Genomic DNA, 22,537 nt, shown 5'->3' with positions numbered 1-22,537 from the left:
GCAAAATTTCTTCAACTTACTAAAAATATAAATTTCCTAATAGACCTTTCTGTCTTTAAAATTTCGTATAAAACCCAGTTCAACGATTCAAAAATATATTCTTTGTAATCTGGAAACTAGACATCTGGGGCTTCACGTTCATATAAAATAATAGTGATTTGGAGTTCGTTTACCCCTCGAAACATAACTCGCAAAATAAGAGATAAAACAGTGAAAATCTCACAAACGTCCTGGCTAGTAAAATTCATAATAAATCGAGCTTTCAGAATTTTTTGCAGGGTTTATATATAATGAAACTAGACACCTGGGGCTACGCATGCATATAAATTATAAGAAAATCGGAGGTCCGTAACCCCAGTACGACAACTTACAAAGTGCTCGCAAAGACTTTTCAAAATTCAGCATTTAGATAACATGTCAAAATCCTTTTCGCAAACGTTTCAACATCTGTTTCCATAATACTTGTTGGTCATAAAATCGTAATGCAATAATAAAATCATAGTTCACAATAATAAAAGCTTCTCAATTTCATACAGTCATCCATAAAATATCATATCAATAGCAGCATGTCCAAAACAATAGAAGCCAACAACAAATATCCAAGTCCTCAAAAGCTTTTACGTCCATTTTGTAAAAATAGCAGCCCCAAAGGGGTGAGAGAAATCCCAGTAGTGTGGCAACAAAACCAATAATGCAACAGTATTAAACTAGGCACAAAATATAAACAGTCGCTTCAAACATGAAATCCTTTTCATCTTATAACCTTTTCATCATATATCCATTTCATCATATATCATATTGCGTATATAACGCCTTCATCACGCTCATAGCATCGTCGTGCGCGTGCCATCACAGTGGAAATTCCATGCACAACACCATCATTTGGGGAATTCCACTGTGGCCTATGCGGACTGACGCCAACTGTCCCAGTACCCTGATATCAAGGGATGCCTATATGATGCGTGCTCAATCACATGATCCTGTAGATAACTATTCTAAGACTCAAGACTAACATGAATTTGGTACATGCATGCCATGCTATGCTGTCACACACAAACAGAAAGACAAGTGCGGTATGATGTACGGTGCATGCATATATCATCATTTCATAACATATACTTCATGTACATTGGATGCCATACTGCCAAGCCATTCGTTCTTTTCATAACAGAATTTCCATAATCATAACATTTCCATAGGCAGAATAATTTCATCATTTATGGTCGAATAATCATAAGGCACATGTGAGCAACAATTCACAATTCATACACTAGTCAATAGTCACATCAGGTAATACCGCCTAACACATACCTCGCGTGCCACAATTAATTTACCAATGAGCCGCAAAACAGTGCACGGTCTAAGGGTTTAGCGCACCTAATATACCATTGTACCAAGTCAGAATTTTATACAATTATCCCTATAAGTCACCAATAATTTCTAGGCTTCTAATTTATATACTTTCATCGAAATATAAGGTTCCTAGTGCCAATTATATTCTGCCCTTAAGACCATTTCATCATTACTAGTAATCACAATTATTCCAAGGTCCACAATATGCACAGGTTCGGTTTTCATGGTTTACATAAGAAAAAATATATTTTATGACCTTTAACTAATTTTTTTCATGCTTTTAACTCTTACGATTTAAATCAATTTATCATGCATCTCATGTCATTTAATTTTCCGTTTTAACTTTAACTTTGCCAAAGATTAACAAATGACACAAATGTAAATCCCTATTTACTTCGGTTGTCTTTACCCTTAATTAGTTGCCACAAATTATTCTTTACACAGATTTAATTTATCAATGGCCCTTAATTGATCAAACCAAAGTATTCTGTACCTACCTTTTTGGTTCTAAATCAACATTAGGTACTTAACATATTTATCTTATTAGTTCTACACATTACATAGAGTCCCCACTCTCCTTAGTACTTGGTTAATCATCGAATCCTAAGACTCAAGACTTAATAAATTTTCAGATTTAAGGTGCACTACCAAAGGTGATCAAACGAAAGCATCTAAGGTTCTTCTTGCAAACAAAATTCAGTTCGTGAAGTCATCACCTAAGGGTTTTAACCTTTTATTTACCTACATGTTCTACCCATCTTAGGAGATTGGTAGGGCGATTTAACATGCTGTCTAACTGGTTCTTAATGCATTCAAGGCCTGGTTCCTAATTTCATTTACAAAATACTCACAACATCAAAATACTAACAGCATCACATGAGCATGGCTTATTTAATTCTTCCAGCATACGGTCTACACATTTTTAAACACATGCAAAGCCACTACCATTTTCTAATTCAAAGAACAGCCTCTCTAAGTCACAGTAACTGTTTCCCAGCTCTTAATTGAGTTATATTAAACTTACATGTACTCCAAGAGTTCGGTCTTTTATGCTGAACCGAAAGAAGAAGATAACAACAAGAAACTTCCTAGCCTACATGATGTGACCGAGACCAAAGAAGAGAATAGGAACTTGATTGTTCAGTATATTTACCTCCTTGCAAAACACCGATTTCGCCATCACTAACGAGATAGCCAACAAGTTTTGTGCTTGTATATTCACACTCTTACTACACCGAATTTCACAAAACAAAATATGCATGCAAAGGCTCCATTAAAACAGAATGGGACACATAGGAACAGAGGAATAATAAAAAAAAACCGCATCACCTCATACTTCAAGGTGTTTGGCCGAGCACAAGAGGAGAAAGAATAGGAATGCACCCTCAACGTCTCATGCTCCAAAGGATCCGATCCAGCTGCATGCAAAGGATGGAAAGACTTAAGCAAGGCGGACTGTTGTGCATGCAGTGGGGGAAGATTCGATCAGAAGAATTCGAGTGAGCAGGAACAGAAAGAACCACGAAAATTACCTCCTTTCCTTGAGGTGAGGCTTCGGCCGAACAAGAGGGAAAGATGGATGGTGAGTTTATGTTGAAATCCCCATGTTTGCTGCACTTTGCCGAATCAGTGGGGAAGAGAAAAGACTTGAAGAGTGGTTTATTTCTTAAGGGTTCACGGTTTGTAGCAAGAAGGAGAGGATAACTCAGCTTGATTGTTCTTCTAACTAGCGCATAGGGAAACGAAAAATGATGCTATGGGCTCACAATCTGAACCCAAGTCCAGCAAAGAAGAGAAACAAAAATCAGACTTGTTATTCTTTTATTCACACAACACCGGTTGAGAAGGAAACTAGAAGTTGGGGCTGTTTGACATGCTAGTACAGACCAGATTTTTACTTGGCCCCCTATTTTTTCCAACTCATTCGCACAGACCAAGGATGCGAAGTGTGGGATTTTTCGACCAATGACTCTTCATGCAGGCTGACCTCTTTTCTGATCACACTATGCGTATAACAAGGGTATTAGGATGAAGAAGCTTATCATGTGAGGAGTGTCGACCAATGGAAAGAATATGCAGGTGAGTTGCTCTATCACCATTGGCCGTATGAGGATGCAAGGGCTGACTTAGCATGTCCACAAATGCAAGAAAAAATTAGATTTTTATCCTCTGTTATGCGCACATGTGGAGTAGCAAGGAAGGGGCTTGGCCAATCATGAACTGCCTAGTAAGGTTCTTAGGATAAAGTGAGAATGGGATAAGAAGTTGGGGCTGTACCAATGTCCCCCTTAGAGCCTGTGGGCCGTCGACCATGAGTATGGTTGAGTCCTATAATTCAAGTCCAAGGTTCTACCTTCTAATAAACTAGCCCACTAAACCAATAGTTCCCACATCTTCTAAATATTACTAAGATTTTCCCTTTTTATGATTAAATTAATTCGATTATTCTAACTAGAATTTTCTAGGATTTTATCATGTATGGTGACTAAAATTTTATTCTCATGCATTTACTAATTATTAATTAGAATATATATATATATATATATACATATATGTCGAATTCTAAATATATCCACTAATAATTTGCCATAAGAATAGTTTTTCCTAATTTAAATTAATTCCCCTTTCAACGTAAATCGAATTTAAATTTCAGGCATACTCCACATCCCTAATAGTGAATTTTGTAATCTCCCAATTATGCGGGATGTTATGATCTGCTACCTTTGGGTATCTAATTTATTGATACCTAGAGAGAGTATTCGATCATAGATTGACCTACTAGCCCTTGGCTAGACACTTCTGTCACTCCATCAGAACAATACTATACTTGCATCACACATATATAGCAAGCACAAAGCTAATTTGTTGCACTATTTGGTGCACCTAAGTTCCAAGTTCATCAAAATCAATAGCAAACTCCTACTTCTACCAACAACAAAAAATAAAATAGCAAACTCCTGCATATTCATGATGAAGAATGGTGTTCAAGTCTCAATAAAGTGCTACACGTTCAGGCTTGTAGGTAAGGAAATAAAGGAGCGAAAACAAAAATAGACAATTCTTTGTTATTGCATGAATGGGTCTTACATACAAATGGTGGCCAAAAAATTAAAATATTGATGTTTTAATAAATAACTACAAATATATAGCTATTTTGAAAATATTTATGAATCTATAGCACTCATTCACGCCCAATTTGGGCATAAATGGTCACGCCTAAGATAGACGTGATTCACAAGGCATTCACGTCTAATTTAGATGTGACTCGTCTGGTGTTGACACGTGGCACAAAAAAGTCAACTTACGAACCATAAAACTTTGAAAGGTCATAACTTTTGACTCATGTATCCGAATCAGTAATTTTTTATTTCACATAACTTTTCAAGATCTACGCAATGACACCTCATTTGACATATTTTATCTCTCATAAACACAGTTCAAATCTGCAACAATGGTATTATAAGAGCGTTTGAACCTAGAAGCCTTCGAGTTCTGTTTGAACCAACACCAAACACAGTATTCTTTTTAAAAATCTTGAAATTGTAAAAAGTAGTACAAAAAGCAAAAACTAACTTTGTTTCATAGGTAGTGCGTGAAGAATGACCTGGTTTTATCTTACAAGCTCCACCACATCCATTTAAGAGAGAGATGAGCTCGTAGACATAGTGAAAGAGAGTGTGTGTGTGTGTGTGTGTATGTGTGTGTGTTCTTTGTCATTGTTGAGAATAACAATGGAAGTGGAAGAGAGCGGGAGCGAGATGTAGTTTTTTAAAAAAGGTTTTCGAAAAAATGATAATATAATATAATGTGCTCTCATTCTGGTGGTCACTTTTTAAAACAAAAATTAATAGGTGACTTTTTTTAGCTCGGAAGTCCGAATCGGGTATTTTTTTATTCTACATAACTTTTCGATGTTTACGCACTAGAAAATTTCTAAATAATTATTTGTTAATGTTGGGAAGTAAAAATTAAATAACATCATTCACAAAGATAAAATATGTCAAAAGGGGCATCCAATTGCAGGTTTTTCATGGGACTCCTAGATTCTTCTAGTGGATTTTATGCTCTAAAACATGCTTTGATAAGAGGGTTTGAGGTGCTATATATATTTGTAATAATGCATTCTTCGGCATCTATAATATTATAATTCACCTTAAACCCTCTTATCAAAGCATGTTTCACAGCATAAGAACATATTTTTAATGCAACACATCAAAAGTTTTGCATTTTTTAATGCAACTTAAAGAACATTATATTCTCACCAATCTCCCTCACACTTTTATATTATGGCACTTTCTTTTCTCACAATATTATACACTATTTTTTTTAAACACTTGGTAGAAAATATATATTTTAATATGACATTAAGTATCATTATTTATAGATGGACTAATCCACTTTGGTGCCATCTTTAATTTCAGACCACGACTTAAAAGATAAAGTCTCAATTCACAGTGATAAGAATACAACCCATAGGATAGGGATAGAGAGGTTCTAGTAGGCAGAAGACTGTGTTTAGTGTTGATTCGGAAAGAACTCAGAGGCGTACGGGTTTAAATGCTACTTATGGTACCATTATTGTAAATTCAAACTATGTTTGTGAGAGATAAAATATACCAAATGAAGTGTCATTGCGTAGATCTGAAAAGTTATGTGAAATCAATTTTTTTTTACCTGATTCGAATACCCGAGTCAATAGTTATGACCTTTCGAAGTGTTAGATTAAACTGTTAACTTTTTGTGCCACATGTCAACACCAGACGAGTTACGTCTAAATTAGGCATTAATGTCTCGTGAGTCACGTCTAACTTATAAGTGATCATTCACGCCCAATTTAGGCGTTAATGAGTTCTATAAATCTGTAAATAATTTCAATACAGCTATATATTCGTAATTATTTATTAAAACAACAATATTTTAATTTTTTTTCCTGGTACTTTTGTAAAGCACCGTAATATCAAAAGCGCGTGCATTTTCTATTTTTAACTTGCTAATTGAATAATATAAAATATATATTTTATAGACAAATTTGAATTAAATTAAATCAAATAAAACTAGATTACCAAAAAAAAAAAAAATCAAATAAAACTTATATTTATAGTTAATCAATTTAGTGAAAATTAAATCAAATAAAACTAATATTTATAGTTAATCAATTTAGTGATAACATAAAATATTCAATAATATTTGATTAATTAACGTTTCTCATCAAATTTGACTCGATATAGGATGCATTTGAACAAGTTTAATTCTTTTTTTAAACAATACTTATCTTATTATCATAAATTTTTTAAAATATATATATATTTTTTTAAAATAATATATTTATTAAAAAAAATTAACAGACAAACATTTAATTGAAAAATCACTTTAAAAGAAAAGAGAGAGGGAGCAAGTACTTTGAAGTTGGGCCTAGCCTCATCAACAAAATAGTATCTTGTTCTTGTTCGTCTGCGGATAACGCATTCCATAACCTTCTTCCATCAAAGCATCGTACGACATCGTACGAACAGAGTAGCGACACTACGACGTTTAAACGTAGGAGAGGGGTCCTGCAACTCAAGAACTCACAGTATAAAAGAGCAGGTGCATTGGCCAAACATTCTCGCGCCTGATCCTTTCTCTTCTAGCTCTGTTCTCCTTTTTTTTTTCTTTTTTTTTTTAACCGTTTTTGTCATTATTATATATATTTTTGTTAGGTTTCAAACTTTTTACAAATTTGCTTGTTTTGTTCGTATCCAAAATTTTTAGAGCTTGAGGGTTAGGAGGTGTGGATTCAGCCAAATTTAAGTTTCTCGATCCTCACCGAATTCAGCGTTTCCCAACTGTGTCCATAATACCGCCATTAGCGTTTTAATCACTCCCCATAGACTATCTCTCTCTCTCTCTCTCTCTTGTTGTTAGTGTTGTTGCTGCGTTGCTTTGCATAGATTTAGGGCTTCTCGTAAATTTCTTAGTTCCGATTAATATTTGAAGTTAAGATCCACATAGCATAAAATTTCCCAGCTTTTGAGAATGGAAAAGAAAAGGGTGGCGGTTCCTCTTGTTTGCCATGGTCACTCTCGCCCAGTGGTTGATCTCTTTTACAGTCCTGTTACTCCCGATGGATTCTTCCTTATCAGCGCAAGCAAGGGTACGCTTTTTCTTTTTCCGTGTTTTAATTGGAATTTAAATTATTTCGTTGTTCCTATTTTGTCTGAATCGGGAATACGAAGTATGTTTCGATTGTGTTTTTTTTATTTATTGTTTATTTATTATGGATCTGACTTTGATGGGTCAATACTCAAGATCAATTTTAGGGTGTGATTGCATTTTGCATGTGGGATATGTGCGGTTTGGCTCGATGATTTTGAAACGTGATGCATTTTGTAGAAGATGGTGATGATGTGAGTTTTTTGTGTGTGTTTTCAGATTCGAGTCCTATGCTCAGGAATGGAGAGACTGGAGATTGGATCGGAACCTTTGAAGGGCACAAAGGTGCAGTATGGAGTTGCTGCTTGGATACTAATGCTTTGCGTGCTGCAACTGCTTCTGCTGATTTCTCAACGTATGTGATTAATTTTTTTAATTTTTTCGTTGGTTATGCATACTACTTGTGAACCCTGTTGTTGGTCCTCATCATATTATTTTAGAAACCTGATCATGGGTTCTGATCTCTTTTTAAATATTGTTGGCCACTAGATTTTTACTGGTCCGTGTGTTTATACTTTTGTTGCAAATGGGAAAGTTTATTCCAATGTATGTTAGTTAGAGGTAGGTAATAGTGCCCGCAGCTGCTGCTATCGTGCCGCCGTAGAATGGACCTGAGTCTCTCCACCCTCAAACACTTGTCGCAAAGCGTTTTACTATTGTGGTGTAGATATAGCACCACTGTCCTTTGTGGTTCGAGTAGTGACCAATATTTTGGCTTCCTAGACAAGAACCCTATCACACATCTGGCTGTTGAGGAGCTTCTTTGATATATACAGCACCTAGTTTTGAGAACCCATTGTCCATCTAGCCAGATGTAGAAGTCTCGTTGTTGGACTTCACTCCATGTGCGGCTGTGCTTGTTCAGAATTGAAATGCACAGTCCCATGAAGTTTGTTCCTCTGTTTGCATGGCACCTGTTCGTGTTCCCTCTGAGCAATTATTTTCCCCTTTCTATCTTCCAAGTAGGCAAATCATACTAAATGGAACAGTTATTACTGTCCTTTTCTATTCGTAATTTACATCACTGTCTTCTTCATTTTAGTAATTGAAACCACAATCATGTTTTTCTTGGTAATAATTGTTCTTTTTATTTGCTTATGCTAATTAAATTTCTATTATTGGAACTTTTTAAGTGTTTAACAATCCTTTGACTAAGAGTCATGATAAATGTCTTAAATATTGAGTATTGAAACTTTGTTTGCTATTTATTTGTTTATGGTATAAACTATGGAGTTATTACAATGTTTGGAATCACATTTTGAGAATTGATTTGATTTTAAAATCGTTTAAGATTTAAGTTAATGTGCATTTAGAAATTCACTCAAATTTGGTAGGATTTGATTTTAGTTGTAATTGAATGAATTGATAATTTTCCCTTATTAATTTTGCCAAGCAAGGTTGACAAACTTGAGATCCTACCTAGGATTTGTAAGGGGAAGTAGACACGTAGAATTTTAGATCGTAACCATAACCATACTTATCAATCTCGAATAGTGTCGTGGAGTGGTTGACTCCAAAATCGCATAGCTGGATAGTGGGGTTGTCGCTATATTGAAGTCTATAAATGTGTTAAATAATTTATTCTACATATATATACAATGTTATTTAGACCGAGATCCTACATAGGATTAGGAGGGGGTGGTAGGAACATGAATTGTGAGATCAACACATATCGTAAGATCCTATTAGCGTAAGATACAAAATTATCCGTATATAATGGTATGGCAGTATGAGCTTAATTATTTAACTAAAGCTCTATTTTATCTAAAGCCTCGCCTCAAATGGCTATTTTTTAATTTAAATATCCAAGATTGAAATAATATTATATCATATGCACTAATAAAAGCACCAACATGGCAACATGTTCAATTCAGCTCAAAACAGTATTGAAATAATAGAAGCACCAATAAATCGGGTCCTAGTCTCGATTACTTGTATCTCAACTCATAGTTATCAAATGCGGATTGCGGCATGTCGCGGCCAACTCCGAAAAACGCTATAGCGTTATAGCGGTTGCGGAAATAGCGGAATACATATATGACAAAAATAATGACAAAAAGAAACAATTTTTAAAGGCAGAGATAGCAGAAGTGACAGAGAGAGACGCGGATAGACTAAAAAACCCTTAAATTTTTTCTGTTACACATTTAAATTTAGGACAAAATTGATATTTTGCCTTATGACAGCAATATGGCCGCAAATGCGATCGCAATGGCCGCTATTGCGTTCCAGTGCGGCGCGGTTTCTTGCGGAGAGGTACCGCAACGCCCATACGGCGCGGCTTGCGGCGCTACTGCGGCGCAATTAACTACTATGCCTCAACTCAGGAACCTCAACTCTTCACCATCACAACCAAGGCAAGAGGGTCGCAGCCCATCCACCAACCACTGCAACAATCGTAAGTCGCAACTTCTAGAAGGTTGAGTTGAGGTGTTTTTTGGCTTTGAAAGAAATCTTAAGTCAGAGAACAAAGGGGGAAGGTAGGTTGGGGTTTTCGATTTACAATTTTAGGGATTTTGAGTAGTGTTGAGTGAGTTTTCCAGGTTGTGGGCTTGGGATTTTTTGGATTGAAAAACATGGTGGGATCGCACGATGCCATCGATCGTAGAGTTTTCAAAGGCAATCCCTCGTGATCTTACAAAATCATGATCCCAGGTGCGATTTGAATTGTTTGAAGGGGGAAAATAGTAGGATCGTGCGATGCTGCGATTTAAATCGCAATTTTAAAAACAAAGCATGTATAAATGCTCAAAAATATAAAGTACCCCGTTAAGACATTCATAATTAAATCAAAAGTCATAGCCTTAATCCAATGCCAAACATACAAGTCATAGGTTAATGCCAAAGTCAGAACCAGATGACTCAGAAAGTAAAAAGAAAAAATTGAACTGAATCAAGGCAGATAGACAAAAAACCTAACTACTAAATAGGGTGCAGATTGCAAACTCCAGAGGCAAGGCTTGTTCGGAAAACAGCCGGCAAGCAGTGGTGTTGTGTCAAATTGATGGAATAGCAGAGAGATAGAGCAGTGGCCGATGGAATGCAATGGATGCAAAACCACCGGTGATCAGTGTGTGGGTGTAGATTTGACAAACCAAATGAGAAAGAGAGATAAAGAGCATAGTAACCTGACAAGAGAAGGGGGGAGGGGGGTAGAGAGAGATTTGTCTCAAAGGGTTTTGGTAATAGAAGCAGAACTGAAATCTGGTTAAAAGTAGATTGGGAACAAAGAGGGGTTCTGATAGGATCAAACAATTTTAAAAGTGAAAATATCACAATTGATTGTATTAACTCTATGGAATTAACAAGATATAATCTCTGCTACAAGAATTCAATTATTACAGAGCAAGATAATAACTGAACAGCAGTACAAGAGCCAAATAGCATCAGAGCACATATGAGACGCCCTAGGTATCTCCCAAATATGGCCTAATTCCCATGACCTCAACAGGTGCCTCTACCCATGCAAACACACCTAAATAACAAACTTCCAACCTCCTACTCACGTAACTAATTCACTCACCCATTAAGATGTTTGGCTCACACTCCACAGCTTCACGCTCTACAGGTGCTGCGTCATCATTCATTGAGGCCCAATTGATCTTCCTCCTATTTTTACCACGAGCATAAATCAGAATGGGCTTAAACGAGTTGGATTTAGGCTCCAAGGGTCTATCAATACTTCCCCCCAATTTAAGCACCTTGTCCTCAAGGTGGGCAGTAGGGAACAAAGCCTCCAAATCCAAAAAGTTTTCCCTAGAGTTTTCAAAAGAAGGCAAATCCTTCCATTTCACCTATACCTCGAGACCGCCAGAATGTCGCCACTGCAAAACATCCTCAGGCTCCACTTGCAACTCCCAATCAGTAGATAACATAGGCGGTAATGGCTGAGCATTAGGCACAGGATTAACAGCCTTCTTCAAAAGAGAAACATGGAAAACAGGGTGAACGCGACATCCATCTTGCAGAGATAGACGATACGCTGTAGCCCCAATTTTCTGCAAAACCTCAAAGGGTCCATAGTAACGAGGACTCATCTTCTCATTGATTTTTTTAGCAAGAGTTTTGAGACGATATGGTTGAAGCTTCAAATAAACCAAATCACCAACTTCAAAAACAACCACCCTGCGATGCATATTAGCTTGGGCTTTCATGCGATTTTGCGCCTTTAATAAGTTAGACTGAAGCTCATCTAAAATGGCATCTCTCTCCATTAGCAACTGAGACACCGTATCAACAGAACCAGCACTGTTACCTACCCTCAAAACATGCGGGGGATCAGATCCATACAATGCTTTGAAAGGCGACATTCCAGTGGAAACTTGTAAATTGTGTTATACCAAAACTCCGCCCAATGCTTAGGCCACTGTTTTGACCTGAAATGGCAGAAACATTGAAGGTACGTTTCCAAGCATCGGTTAACTACCTCCGTTTGACTGTTCAATTGCGGGTGGTAGGCGGAACTATAATGTAACTTGGTACCAGCAGCCTTGAATAACTCTGACCAGAAATGACTTATAAAAACCTTGTCTCTATCCGATACAATGTTGAGGGGAAAACCATGCAACTTCACTACAAAGAGAATAAACAACTCAGTCACATCTTTAGCAGAATAAGGATGAGCTAAAGACATATAAAGTGAGCATATTTAGTGAGTCTGTCGACAACTACGAAAATAGTATCCAAACCACCAGCCCGAGGAAGACCACCCACAAAATCCATAGAAACAGCACTCCAAACCTGAGTGGGAATAGGCAGAGGTTGGAGTAACCCAGCTGGTGACAAGTTTTGCACTTTGTTCTGCTGACACACAGCACACTTAGCCACATATTTTTTAATTGAATTGCGCATGCCTTCCCAAAACACAACACCTGCGATTCTTTTAAAGGTTCTGAAAAAACCAGAATGGCCCCCTAAACCAGAATCATGGAATTCATGGAGAATTATGGGAACGAACCTGGAGGTCTTAGAGAGCACCAATCTTCCTTCAAAAAATAAGCGACCCCACTCAAGGAAAAACCAGGTTGTGAGTCAGGATCAAGTAACAGAGCCTGAATAATAGCACGAAGCTTGTCATCTTGCTGCACCTCTTTTTCCCACTCCTCCCCTTCAGGCAGCTGCAACTTAGTGATGGCAGCACACTGCATTTGCCGTGAAAGAGCATCAACTACAACATTGTCCCTTCCCGGCTGATATTGTATTTCAAAGTCGTAACCCAACTGTTTAGAAGTCCATTTCTGCTGCTCCTCACCTAAGACTCGCTGATCAGTCAAAAACTTGAGACTCTTTTGGTCCGTGCGCACAATAAAGTGCCTGCCCATCAAATACTGACGCCATTTTTGCACAGCAAAAACAATGGCCATCAACTCCTTCTTATAGACAGTTTAGCCAAGGCTCTACTCGAAAAACCTTGACTGGCATAAGCTATTGGACGATTCTCCTGCATTAAGATTGCCCCTATACCTTTGCAGGAAGCATCAGTTACAACCGTAAAAGGTTTGGAAAAATCGGCAGAGCTAAGACTGGAATAAAACTCATCCATAGTAGTTAATTGCGCCGCGAGCCACGCTGTATGGGCGTTGCGGTGCCTCGCTGCAAGAAATAGCGCCGCGTCGCACCGGAACGCAATAGTGGCCATTGCGATCACATTTGCGGCCAAATCACATCCATATCGCTATCATAAGGCAAAATGTCAAATTTGTCCTAAATTTAAATGTGTGACATAAAATTTTAAGGGTTTTTTGGTCTATCTGCATCTCTTTGTCACTTCTGCTATCTCTTCCTTTAAAAAATGTTTCTTTTTGTCATTGTTTCTGTCATATATTTATTTCGCTATTTTCGCAACCGCATCCCGCTATAGCGTTTTGTGGGATTGGCCGCGACATGCCGCAATCCGCATTTGATAACTTTGGCAAGGTTGCACTATGTCACTCTACACTGCCATATGGTGGTGTTATATACCACTATTGATAAGCTTGATCATTACACAAATCCTAAGATTCTGCCTAAAATAATTTATATTCAAACACACATTTGTGCACACAAACAATTATATACAATAACAAAATAGGAAAAATAATGTTTCACGTAATACATTTAATTAAGAGTAAATACCCTTTTTGGTCCCTAACAAAAAACACGGTACCCACTTTAGTCCCTTAGAAAAAAAAATAGTCTCGAGGTCCCTAATAAATTCAAAGTGGACCCATTTAGTTGAAATCATGATCCCTCACAAATTCAAAAACAATCCATATTAGTCCCTCAAAAGGACTAAAATGGGTCCACTTTGAATTTCATAGGGACCAACTGACTAATTTTTTTTTTTTGTAAAGGACTAAAGTGGGGACCGTATTTTTTGTTAGGGATCCAAAATGGTATTTACTCTTTAATTAAACTCCAATTCAAATTGCGTAAACAAAGATCACAATTCAAGTTAACGTTAAAACTCATAATCTTAAAAAGAAATGTAGCACCCAAACACAACTACAAATCACACCCACAACCTGAAATTAAAGACTGTACCGTCCCACTCCTAACCACTTGCAACATGGACCTCACTCATAGCAATTGCAGTAGGTTACGACACTTACAAAAGGTAAATAAAGAGGTTGCCGCACTTACATAATAAAGGGAATAAGTTGTAGCATCTACTCGTAGTAAGGTGTTAGAGGCACCATGGTTTCACTCATTTTACCCATGGTGGGAGGACAATGATGCATGAAAAGGTGATGTTAGTTAGGGCAAGGAAATGTCGTACCAAGGTTTTCATTAAAGATCCATGTTCTACTTATTTTATCTCAAGATTGCAATACCACAATGATCCCAACCAAAGGAATTCTCAACCATGATTAGGATCGTTCCAGCACCCTGTAACGCCCCAATTTAAAAATCGATTTGTTAACTTAAAAAATGGTAATAAAAGCGCATCATACTAGATTAAAGTAGCGGAAGACTCAAGTAAAGTATCACAGTAGTTCTTTGAAACTACGAGACTTAACTTTTCCCTTTAGGTAAGACTTCCCATGCAAACTTATTTCTTTTATGATATAGACTATACAGTTCTATAACTGTACAGAATCAAAACTTGATAACTTGTGATTGTAACTAATGATATCACGTACCATTTCGAATATGATATCACGTACCGTTCTGAATAGAGTTTAATGGACATCATAACGCCCCTAATCTGGACAATTAGGGATAAAATCTCACAATCAAACCTGATACCTGATATCCAGATAATCACATCCAATATACATGAACTGAATTTGACTCCGTGCCATACATATTACATCTAACATGCACAATACAGAAATACATAGATCATGTCTCTATAATATACAATTACACATAGGCAAACACATGCCTCTCAAATAGATAATATCAGTAAATATACATGATCATAACATCTCATGCTCACAAAACAGGATATATTGTCATCCTCAAAATACCAAACTAAATGCATGCTCTAGCTGAATCCTCTAACCACCCTGCACAGGCCTCTTTCCCTGAGAGGATTCCCTTGCTACTGGAGTACCTGAAATATATCCCCAAATGGGGTGAGATTAACCATCTCAGTAAATTCTAGGTTTATGGAAAAGTCTCCACCAATGAGTTCACTTCCTGTAAAAAAGTCAGATACTAAGTATAGCTAACATCATGTAATCTTGCAACCATCAAACAACATGAAATCTTGTAATTCATCAAATAACTTGAAATCTTATAATTCATCACACAAATTTGTAACTTGTCAAACAAACTTGTAAATTGGACAAATTTGTAACTTGTCAAACAAACTTGTAAATTGGATACTTCTGAGGCTTGTGTTCCTAATGTAAAGAACCAACTTGTAATTGTTCTATGGCCATGAAACCTTGAAACAAACAATTCACATCACAACATCTTGTACACTTGTCTACTTGATTTAAGCACATCACATCATGTACTTGTATACCTGAGTTCTTAAATCACACATGTACTTGGCCTACATAAATGTAACTATATTAAGTTCTAACATTCATCACAAATTATATATATAAAAACCATAATCCAATGGGCCATGGTTGAACAACATAGAGAAGAAAGCTCATAAACCGAAAGATTACTTGACAAAAGCTTTTCTTGAAAAGCAACTTGAAATACTACTAGCCTTTACTTGCAACTTGATCTTCCAATGTCAAATCCCTGATCCCTGATTGCACACTAGAGTCAGGAATAAAATACCATAAACCACCACATACTTGTTACCTAACAAAAACTTTTCTTGAAAAGCAACTTGAAATACTACTAGCCTTTACATGCAATTTTGAAACTAACTTGATAGTTCACATGATTTATCCTACACTTATATCCTTTCAATTCATGCCATTAAAACAAGTCTTAAATATTTATATCTTGTTTTTACAATTTCTTATAAAATAAGACCTACACTCGGATACTAGGTCAAACTAGGTTTTTAAATTTAAAATCTACTTGAAACATACTTGAGTTCACTTGATACTTGGTATCAAACACTTGAAATTATACTACATTCTAAGTCATTTTACATCGTGATGGCTGAAGCCTATACATGTTCACTTATCAAGTTTTCTTGCTCATTTGCATTTACCAAATGCCTTGAACACCTTAAATATAAGGTTAAATAATCCTATTACTTGACATAAAACTAAGTTCATAACCACCAAAACATATACATGGCCGAATCGGGTGTAAACATCTACTTGATTCATAACTTATTTTCTAATCACAACTACTTGATTCAATCAACCTTAACATACTCTATGAAGTATCAAACAACCTTAAACATCATAGATTAAAACTCCAAACCTGTAATATGCATGATGGCCGAATGGTAGGTTAGAGTTTCATATTATTTTTCCTGATTTGTTTAGCTTCTACATGGTTAGGTTAACTCATTTAACATCAAAGGACCTTAATCCACACAGACTCATCACAAAAACATGATATGACAACATCATACTCAAACATATACATCCCAAAAACCCTAAATCACAACTTGAAATCAAACCATTAAAATTAGGGTTTTTTACCTTTAATAAGCTTTCAATGACCTAGAAGTAATTTTTGAACCTTTGAACCTTAAAAATCACCATCCTTGGCTTGTAGGCAGCATGAAGGTCGAAGCTTAAAGAGAGAATAACTCGCTCATTTCAGCCTCAAATCATGATCTAAGATTGGGGTTATGATCACAAGATCATATCATAGTTGTCAATAGCAGTTAGCGGCCAGTAGTGGCCGACCCCGAAAATGGTATAGCGGTGTAGCGGGTAGCGGTATTACCACTACGGTAAAGTATTAATTCCACATATATTATACTAACAGTCAAGAAACAAGGCAATACCGCTTTTAGTAGTATTGCTCAAACATAAGAAGTCACACAAAATCAAACACATAATTCCACAATCAATGTCAAATACAAAGAACATAAAGGAAGGATCCAAAATTAAACACAACTGAACAATAAAATTGTCAAATAGCCAAGTACAAGAAGTGAACTAATAAAGAAAATCATCATCATCTTCGGATTCTCCATCAAATTCCAACATGGGAGTGGTGTAGCGGGTAGAGGTATTGCTGCTACGCTACGCTGCTACCTTCCACTACGGCCAATGTCGCGTAGCGTCGCGGTTTGTAGCGGCCGACCGCCGCTACCCGCTACGGGCCGCTACTGACAACCTAGGATCATATACTACAAGTTTTGTGAAATAGGTTTTATACAAAAAGTAACTAAAATTGTATGAATCTCTCTTGTTCTTTCTCCTAGTGACTCTTGGCTATGCATGAAGAAAAGGAGAAGGAAGAGCTGTGAAAATGAGTCCTTAAGAAGCCACAAAAACCAACTTGGTGAGCAAGCCAAGCTTGCTTAGGTGTTAAGCCACCTAATTTGACTTTGTTGCCATCAAGTTTATTTTTACTTTCTTAGTTATTAAGTTTCTTGTTGATTCCCTTTAATACCCATAGAATTTCGGCTGCATACATAGACTAAGAATGAAGAGGAATTGACCTTGTAATGTTAGGAAATTAACTAAGTTAGTAAACTTTTATTCTTTGACTTTTACAAGTTATCTTAATTCTCATTGGTTCTCAATTATACGTACCTTGACTCATTTTTATAGATTAATCTAATTATAATTAGAATAAACTAAGATCACATTTGATCTACCAAATTTGCTAAATGATTTAATTATTACACTTAATTCAAGTTTAGGCCAAGTTTTGCTTAATTGCAAAATAATCCATAAATTATCCTATAATTAAATTTTGACCCATAATCTTGCTAAATAATTACATTTAGGTCCTAATTGACTTGATTGACATGAATTGTATCCTTGTTCATGTAATCATGTTAATTCCATGATTAACTTGTCCCCACTTGACCTTGCTTGTCATGGATTCCTTGAATATTTTCTTGAATCCTTGAATCTTGCTTAATTTCCTTGTTTAATTTAACTTGATAATGAGGGTTGTTATACACATGTAAAGGGTGTTAATCCACAAGTTAGATCATGATTTCGACAACCTTGTCTGTAAGGGTAACAAATTAAAATTCTTAAAACAAAATGAATTCTTTTAGGGGGGCGTTTGGTACAAGGATTTTTTTAAATTCCTAGGAAAGTGATATTGGGAATCTTATTTACCCACGTTTGATACAAGGATGGTGAAAATTTTCCCGAGAATTTGATTTTCCCGAGAATTTGATTTTCCCAGGGTTCTGATTTGTGAACACTTTCAAGGCAAAATGTCATCCAAGAATATCACTATGGGGGTTGTATTCTTGGATTCCCGAGAGATAGGAAAATATTTTGACCTCCGCGCCACTAGCGCCAAGCAATATTTTCTTCCCGCGCCACTAGCTCCAAGTTTTCAAGCAATATTTACTTCCCGCGCCAATAACGCAGCGATGGCGCCAATAGCATGGTGATGGCACCACTAGTGCAGTTTTTAAAATCACCCTATATTTTCAATAATATTTGACAATCAACCAAACATAGAATCAAGAAATTTGAGCCAACATTCCTGGTAATATTTTGGCCTATCAATTAGCTTTTTGGTCACAATCCTGAGAAATTCAATTTCCCAGCATATTCCTGGTAATCGCAATTCCCTGGCATAAAAAAATTTCCTCTTTACCAAGGTGATTTGAACTTGGAAATTCTTTATTTATAAATCAATTCAAATCCTATTTTTAAAAATGGATGCCAAACATGGTAATTGATTACTATCAAATCAAATCATTGTCATACTTTATTGATTCAACCAAATTGTTAAGATTATTAAGTGTTTTTAATTTTTTATGTGTTTTTGTTACGGCCACTATTTTTTTCTGTAGTGCCTGCTTTGCAATCCGCTATGCCATTATAGTTTTGGGCTGTCCGTGTGACATAACATTCCGCCATTTACTACTTTGGTTTTAGTCTTTTAACAGTATAAGAGAGTCAGTATCTTATATGTTTTCGTTTAGACATTGCTGTTTTCTTAATATTACATGGAGGATGAACATTTTAGACTAAGCAATATATATATTGAAGTACTTGCAGTTCTTTGATCAAAAGTTGACACATCATATTCTTTGGTTTCATGTGCAGGAAATTTTGGGATGCGTTAACAGGCGATGAATTACACTCTTTTGAACATAAGCACATTGTTCGAGCATGTGCTTTTTCTGAGGTAGAATTGGCACTGTTTGATGTTGCTTTTTTCATTCACATCTGTGATTGTTGTTGATATTCATATCTATTGATGGAAAAATGTTTCTAGTTACAAAAACACAAAATGGTGGACATTCAAAGACAAGTGAAATTCATGAATTAGAATACTAGAACTATCTAAGTAGTAGACACATGCATATAATCTACTAAGTGATAATAGTGTTGTCATGCTACAAATACTTGAAATGGTTTCATCCCAGAAAGTTGGAACATGGATTTTCCTGTTTAATGTTTCTGAATTTCAAAGAGATGCTATTATACTATAGTTGTTACATTGTGGCTCTTTTTTTTTTTTTTTTGGGTGAAAACATTGTTGTGACTTTTTAGTTTTGTAATATTTTTGTGTAGATTTATTGAGAAAGGACTTTTATATGTCTGGTGACCTCTTCGTGGAAGTTCTCTTTACACTTTTATATTTCTTCCCCTTTACTTTTTATCTTCTTTCCATGTTCGGTTTTGTTTATTTTTTGGGGGAAAATATTGCTTGTTTTTTGTTTCTCGAAATTCTTTCTGCAAGCTTTTAATAATAAGCTGTTGTAAATACAAAAAGAAGCTAATCAAAACACCTCACTAAGATAATTAATAAAATATTTTATAGATTATGTTGAATTTTGGATACTTCATTTACACTTGGTTCTTTATCTGGGGCTTGCCTGCGAATTCCCCTTTGTTCATGTGCATTGTTATTTGTATACCTGGGTGCAGGATACACACCTTTTGCTCACTGGGGGAGCAGAGAAAATTCTCCGAATTTATGATTTGAATCGGCCAGATGCACCACCCAGAGAAGTGGATAAATCCCCCGGTTCAGTTAGGACTGTTGCATGGCTTCATAGTGACCAGACAATATTGAGTTCTTGTACTGATATGGGAGGTGTCAGGTATGCCTCATTTAGCTATTTGATGCTGGAAATTGTCTGGGGTTGTAATTTTTGTGTAGAAGCTCTCTTGTTTTGATTTATAAACTTTGGAATTAATTATCAAGCTTGGATGTATATTGTACTGAACCTAGTTGATAATTCACAGGTTATGGGATGTAAGAAGTGGTAAAATAGTCCAGACACTTGACACCAAGTCATCTATGACTAGTGCTGAAGTGAGTCAGGATGGTCGTTATATCACAACTGCTGATGGTTCTACAGTAAAGTTTTGGGATGCAAATTAGTAAGTAATAAGCCTAGTAGGGCGATTTGTTTTTGAAGATTCTGCTTATATGGTTCATAGCGTTACCCATGTTTTTCAGCTATGGATTGGTAAAGAGCTATGATATGCCCTGCACTGTGGAATCAGCTTCGCTGGAGCCCAAGTATGGGAACAAGTTCATTGCTGGGGGAGAAGACATGTGGGTTCATGTTTTTGATTTCCATACTGGGGATGAGATTGGTAAGTTATTGAACATTAGTTACATCTAAAAGAAAATACTTGCATATGTGAGGCAGCCTGAAGCTATTTAGGGATAGATTTATTTTGCAGTTTCTTAGCATATTTTTGTTTTTATAACTATATTGGTTTTCAGTTTATTTTGATTTTGTTGGATTGTAAATCTTGTGATGATTTATTTGGATGGCAGCATGCAACAAGGGCCACCATGGTCCTGTACACTGTGTCCGTTTCTCTCCAGGAGGAGAATCATATGCCTCAGGATCTGAGGATGGAACCATCAGAATATGGCAGACATTGACTCATGACGAATTGGAAGCTCTATCCTCAAATGGATCAATTGAAAAGGTAGGGGTAACTGTGGAGGAAGTTTCACGCAAGATTGAGGGTTTTCATATCGCAGAGGATGCGTGGTCGAAAGAAAAGGAAGAGGCAGGGGAGGAATTATGATACTAAAATTTGCGCCCATTTTATTAACCAAAGGCCTTGTATACATTGTTAGTAAACTAAATCTTGTAAATTTTAGTTTGTGTTGGACATGTACTGAACTGACGAGCATGTTAAGGTGTGCCTTAATTGTAACTTAATTGTTAAGGTGTGCCTTAATTTTAACTTAATCAGGGAATTTATCGCATGATGGAAATGCCTTGATATTCTTGTTAAATTAATAAATAATCATCTCCAAGAAAACGAAATGGGAATTGTAAGAGACCTAAAAATAGGAATTGAAGCTAAGGTATCTTGCTTCCAAAAACGATAAGGTATCTCAAATTAATGGTGTTTGCGGTTTGGTATGGATTGATTTTGGAAGTAAAAATTATCCTAACCAATTTCTTTGGTTTGACCATATAATCTTCCATTCGGTTTGAATATTTTTTAGATTCGATCTAATCCAATCTAGTTTTATTCGGTTTCCATTTGATAGATTTTTGATTTTTTGATAAGCTTAAAATTTGAATGATGATTATTGTTCAAATAACATATCTTTTGTATGTATTGAGTTTGTAGAGTTTGTATGATGATTATTGTGCAATTTAGAAGCATCAGTAAACGATAATCAAATTTTTAAATTTTTAACATAGTACAACAAAAAAGTTGAAACTGGTTAAACACGATTTCAAGTATTTATCACCTGTTGAATAGAAAGGAAAATTAGAAACAATAACAAAATAAGGAAAATTAATCTCAATTACGAATATAGAGAGATCTTAAATCAATTTTTTATTTCAGATTTTGGCACATAGGTTTTATAGTAGTACCTTCACGTAAAAATTATAATACTAAATAAAAACAAAACCTTAACTCAATTCAAATGCTATATTTATGTAGCAAAACATTCATACTTTTGTAGTATCTTATCCAAAGGTTGAAATCACAATAACAGATAATAATGGAAACTTTCTATAATGTACCAATAAAAGAACATTTGGTGTAAAATAAAGTTATATTTCTTTCTTTCTTAAAATTTAAAAAGTTTAACAAAAATGCATTAACGACATCGAGAACCTAATATAGCAGGAGAAATGTAGAATTGGAAAAATAACAGTTAAACCATTTGATTATGAAAAAGGTTTAGTGTTTGTCCTTTTAAAGGACATGAAATTATGTCATTTTAAGTGAGATAAAGACAAGTAATGGAAATCATGCGAGAGAAAGTGTGATTTATTTAAATTTAAATTTTAAATAAAAATTCTAGATTGTGTCTTTCACTCTTAAAATGACACTATACATCTTTTAAAAGGACAAGTATTTTTCCCTTATGAAAACATAAAAGCATTGTCAGCAACAATTAGGCATTAAAGTAGAGGGGAATTAATACCACTTGGGTTTAGCTGATAGGTTAATGGATCTTGGGTTTATAATTTTTTGGGTTATGATTAGGA

At 35.7% G+C, this 22,537-nt stretch overlaps 1 protein-coding gene and 1 long non-coding RNA gene across 6 annotated transcripts; one reads left to right on the top strand and one right to left on the bottom strand.

Annotated features, from left to right (window-relative positions):
- Nucleotides 1–426: 426 nt before the first annotated feature.
- LOC133293525 (uncharacterized) lies at nt 427–3,509 on the bottom strand. 5 transcript variants are annotated; one of them, XR_009749075.1, is made up of 3 exons: nt 2,886–3,431; nt 2,507–2,771; nt 427–1,377 (listed from the first exon to the last, which is right to left on the bottom strand). It is a non-coding gene; the product is annotated as an uncharacterized LOC133293525 (long non-coding RNA). The 5 variants fall into 5 exon arrangements; XR_009749074.1 differs by having other exon boundaries at nt 2,683–2,808; nt 2,886–3,425; XR_009749072.1 differs by having other exon boundaries at nt 463–1,377; nt 2,683–2,771; nt 2,886–3,413.
- Nucleotides 3,510–6,797: 3,288 nt separating this feature from the next.
- LOC133293526 (uncharacterized) lies at nt 6,798–21,297 on the top strand. The gene is made up of 7 exons (XM_061492097.1): nt 6,798–7,486; nt 7,765–7,900; nt 19,152–19,233; nt 19,980–20,155; nt 20,301–20,438; nt 20,518–20,657; nt 20,845–21,297. Exons 1-7 carry the CDS (start codon nt 7,369–7,371, stop codon nt 21,102–21,104), a joined length of 1,050 nt encoding a protein of 349 aa, XP_061348081.1. The 5' UTR covers nt 6,798–7,368; the 3' UTR covers nt 21,105–21,297.
- The last annotated feature ends 1,240 nt before the right edge of the window (nt 21,298–22,537 follow it).

This window comes from Gastrolobium bilobum, unplaced genomic scaffold (assembly GCF_033153095.1).
Source record: "Gastrolobium bilobum isolate Gb01-03AN ecotype WA unplaced genomic scaffold, APGP_CSIRO_Gbil_v1 utg14949, whole genome shotgun sequence".
Taxonomy (NCBI): domain Eukaryota; kingdom Viridiplantae; phylum Streptophyta; class Magnoliopsida; order Fabales; family Fabaceae; genus Gastrolobium; species Gastrolobium bilobum.
This window is presented reverse-complemented; position numbering and strand designations above follow the sequence as displayed.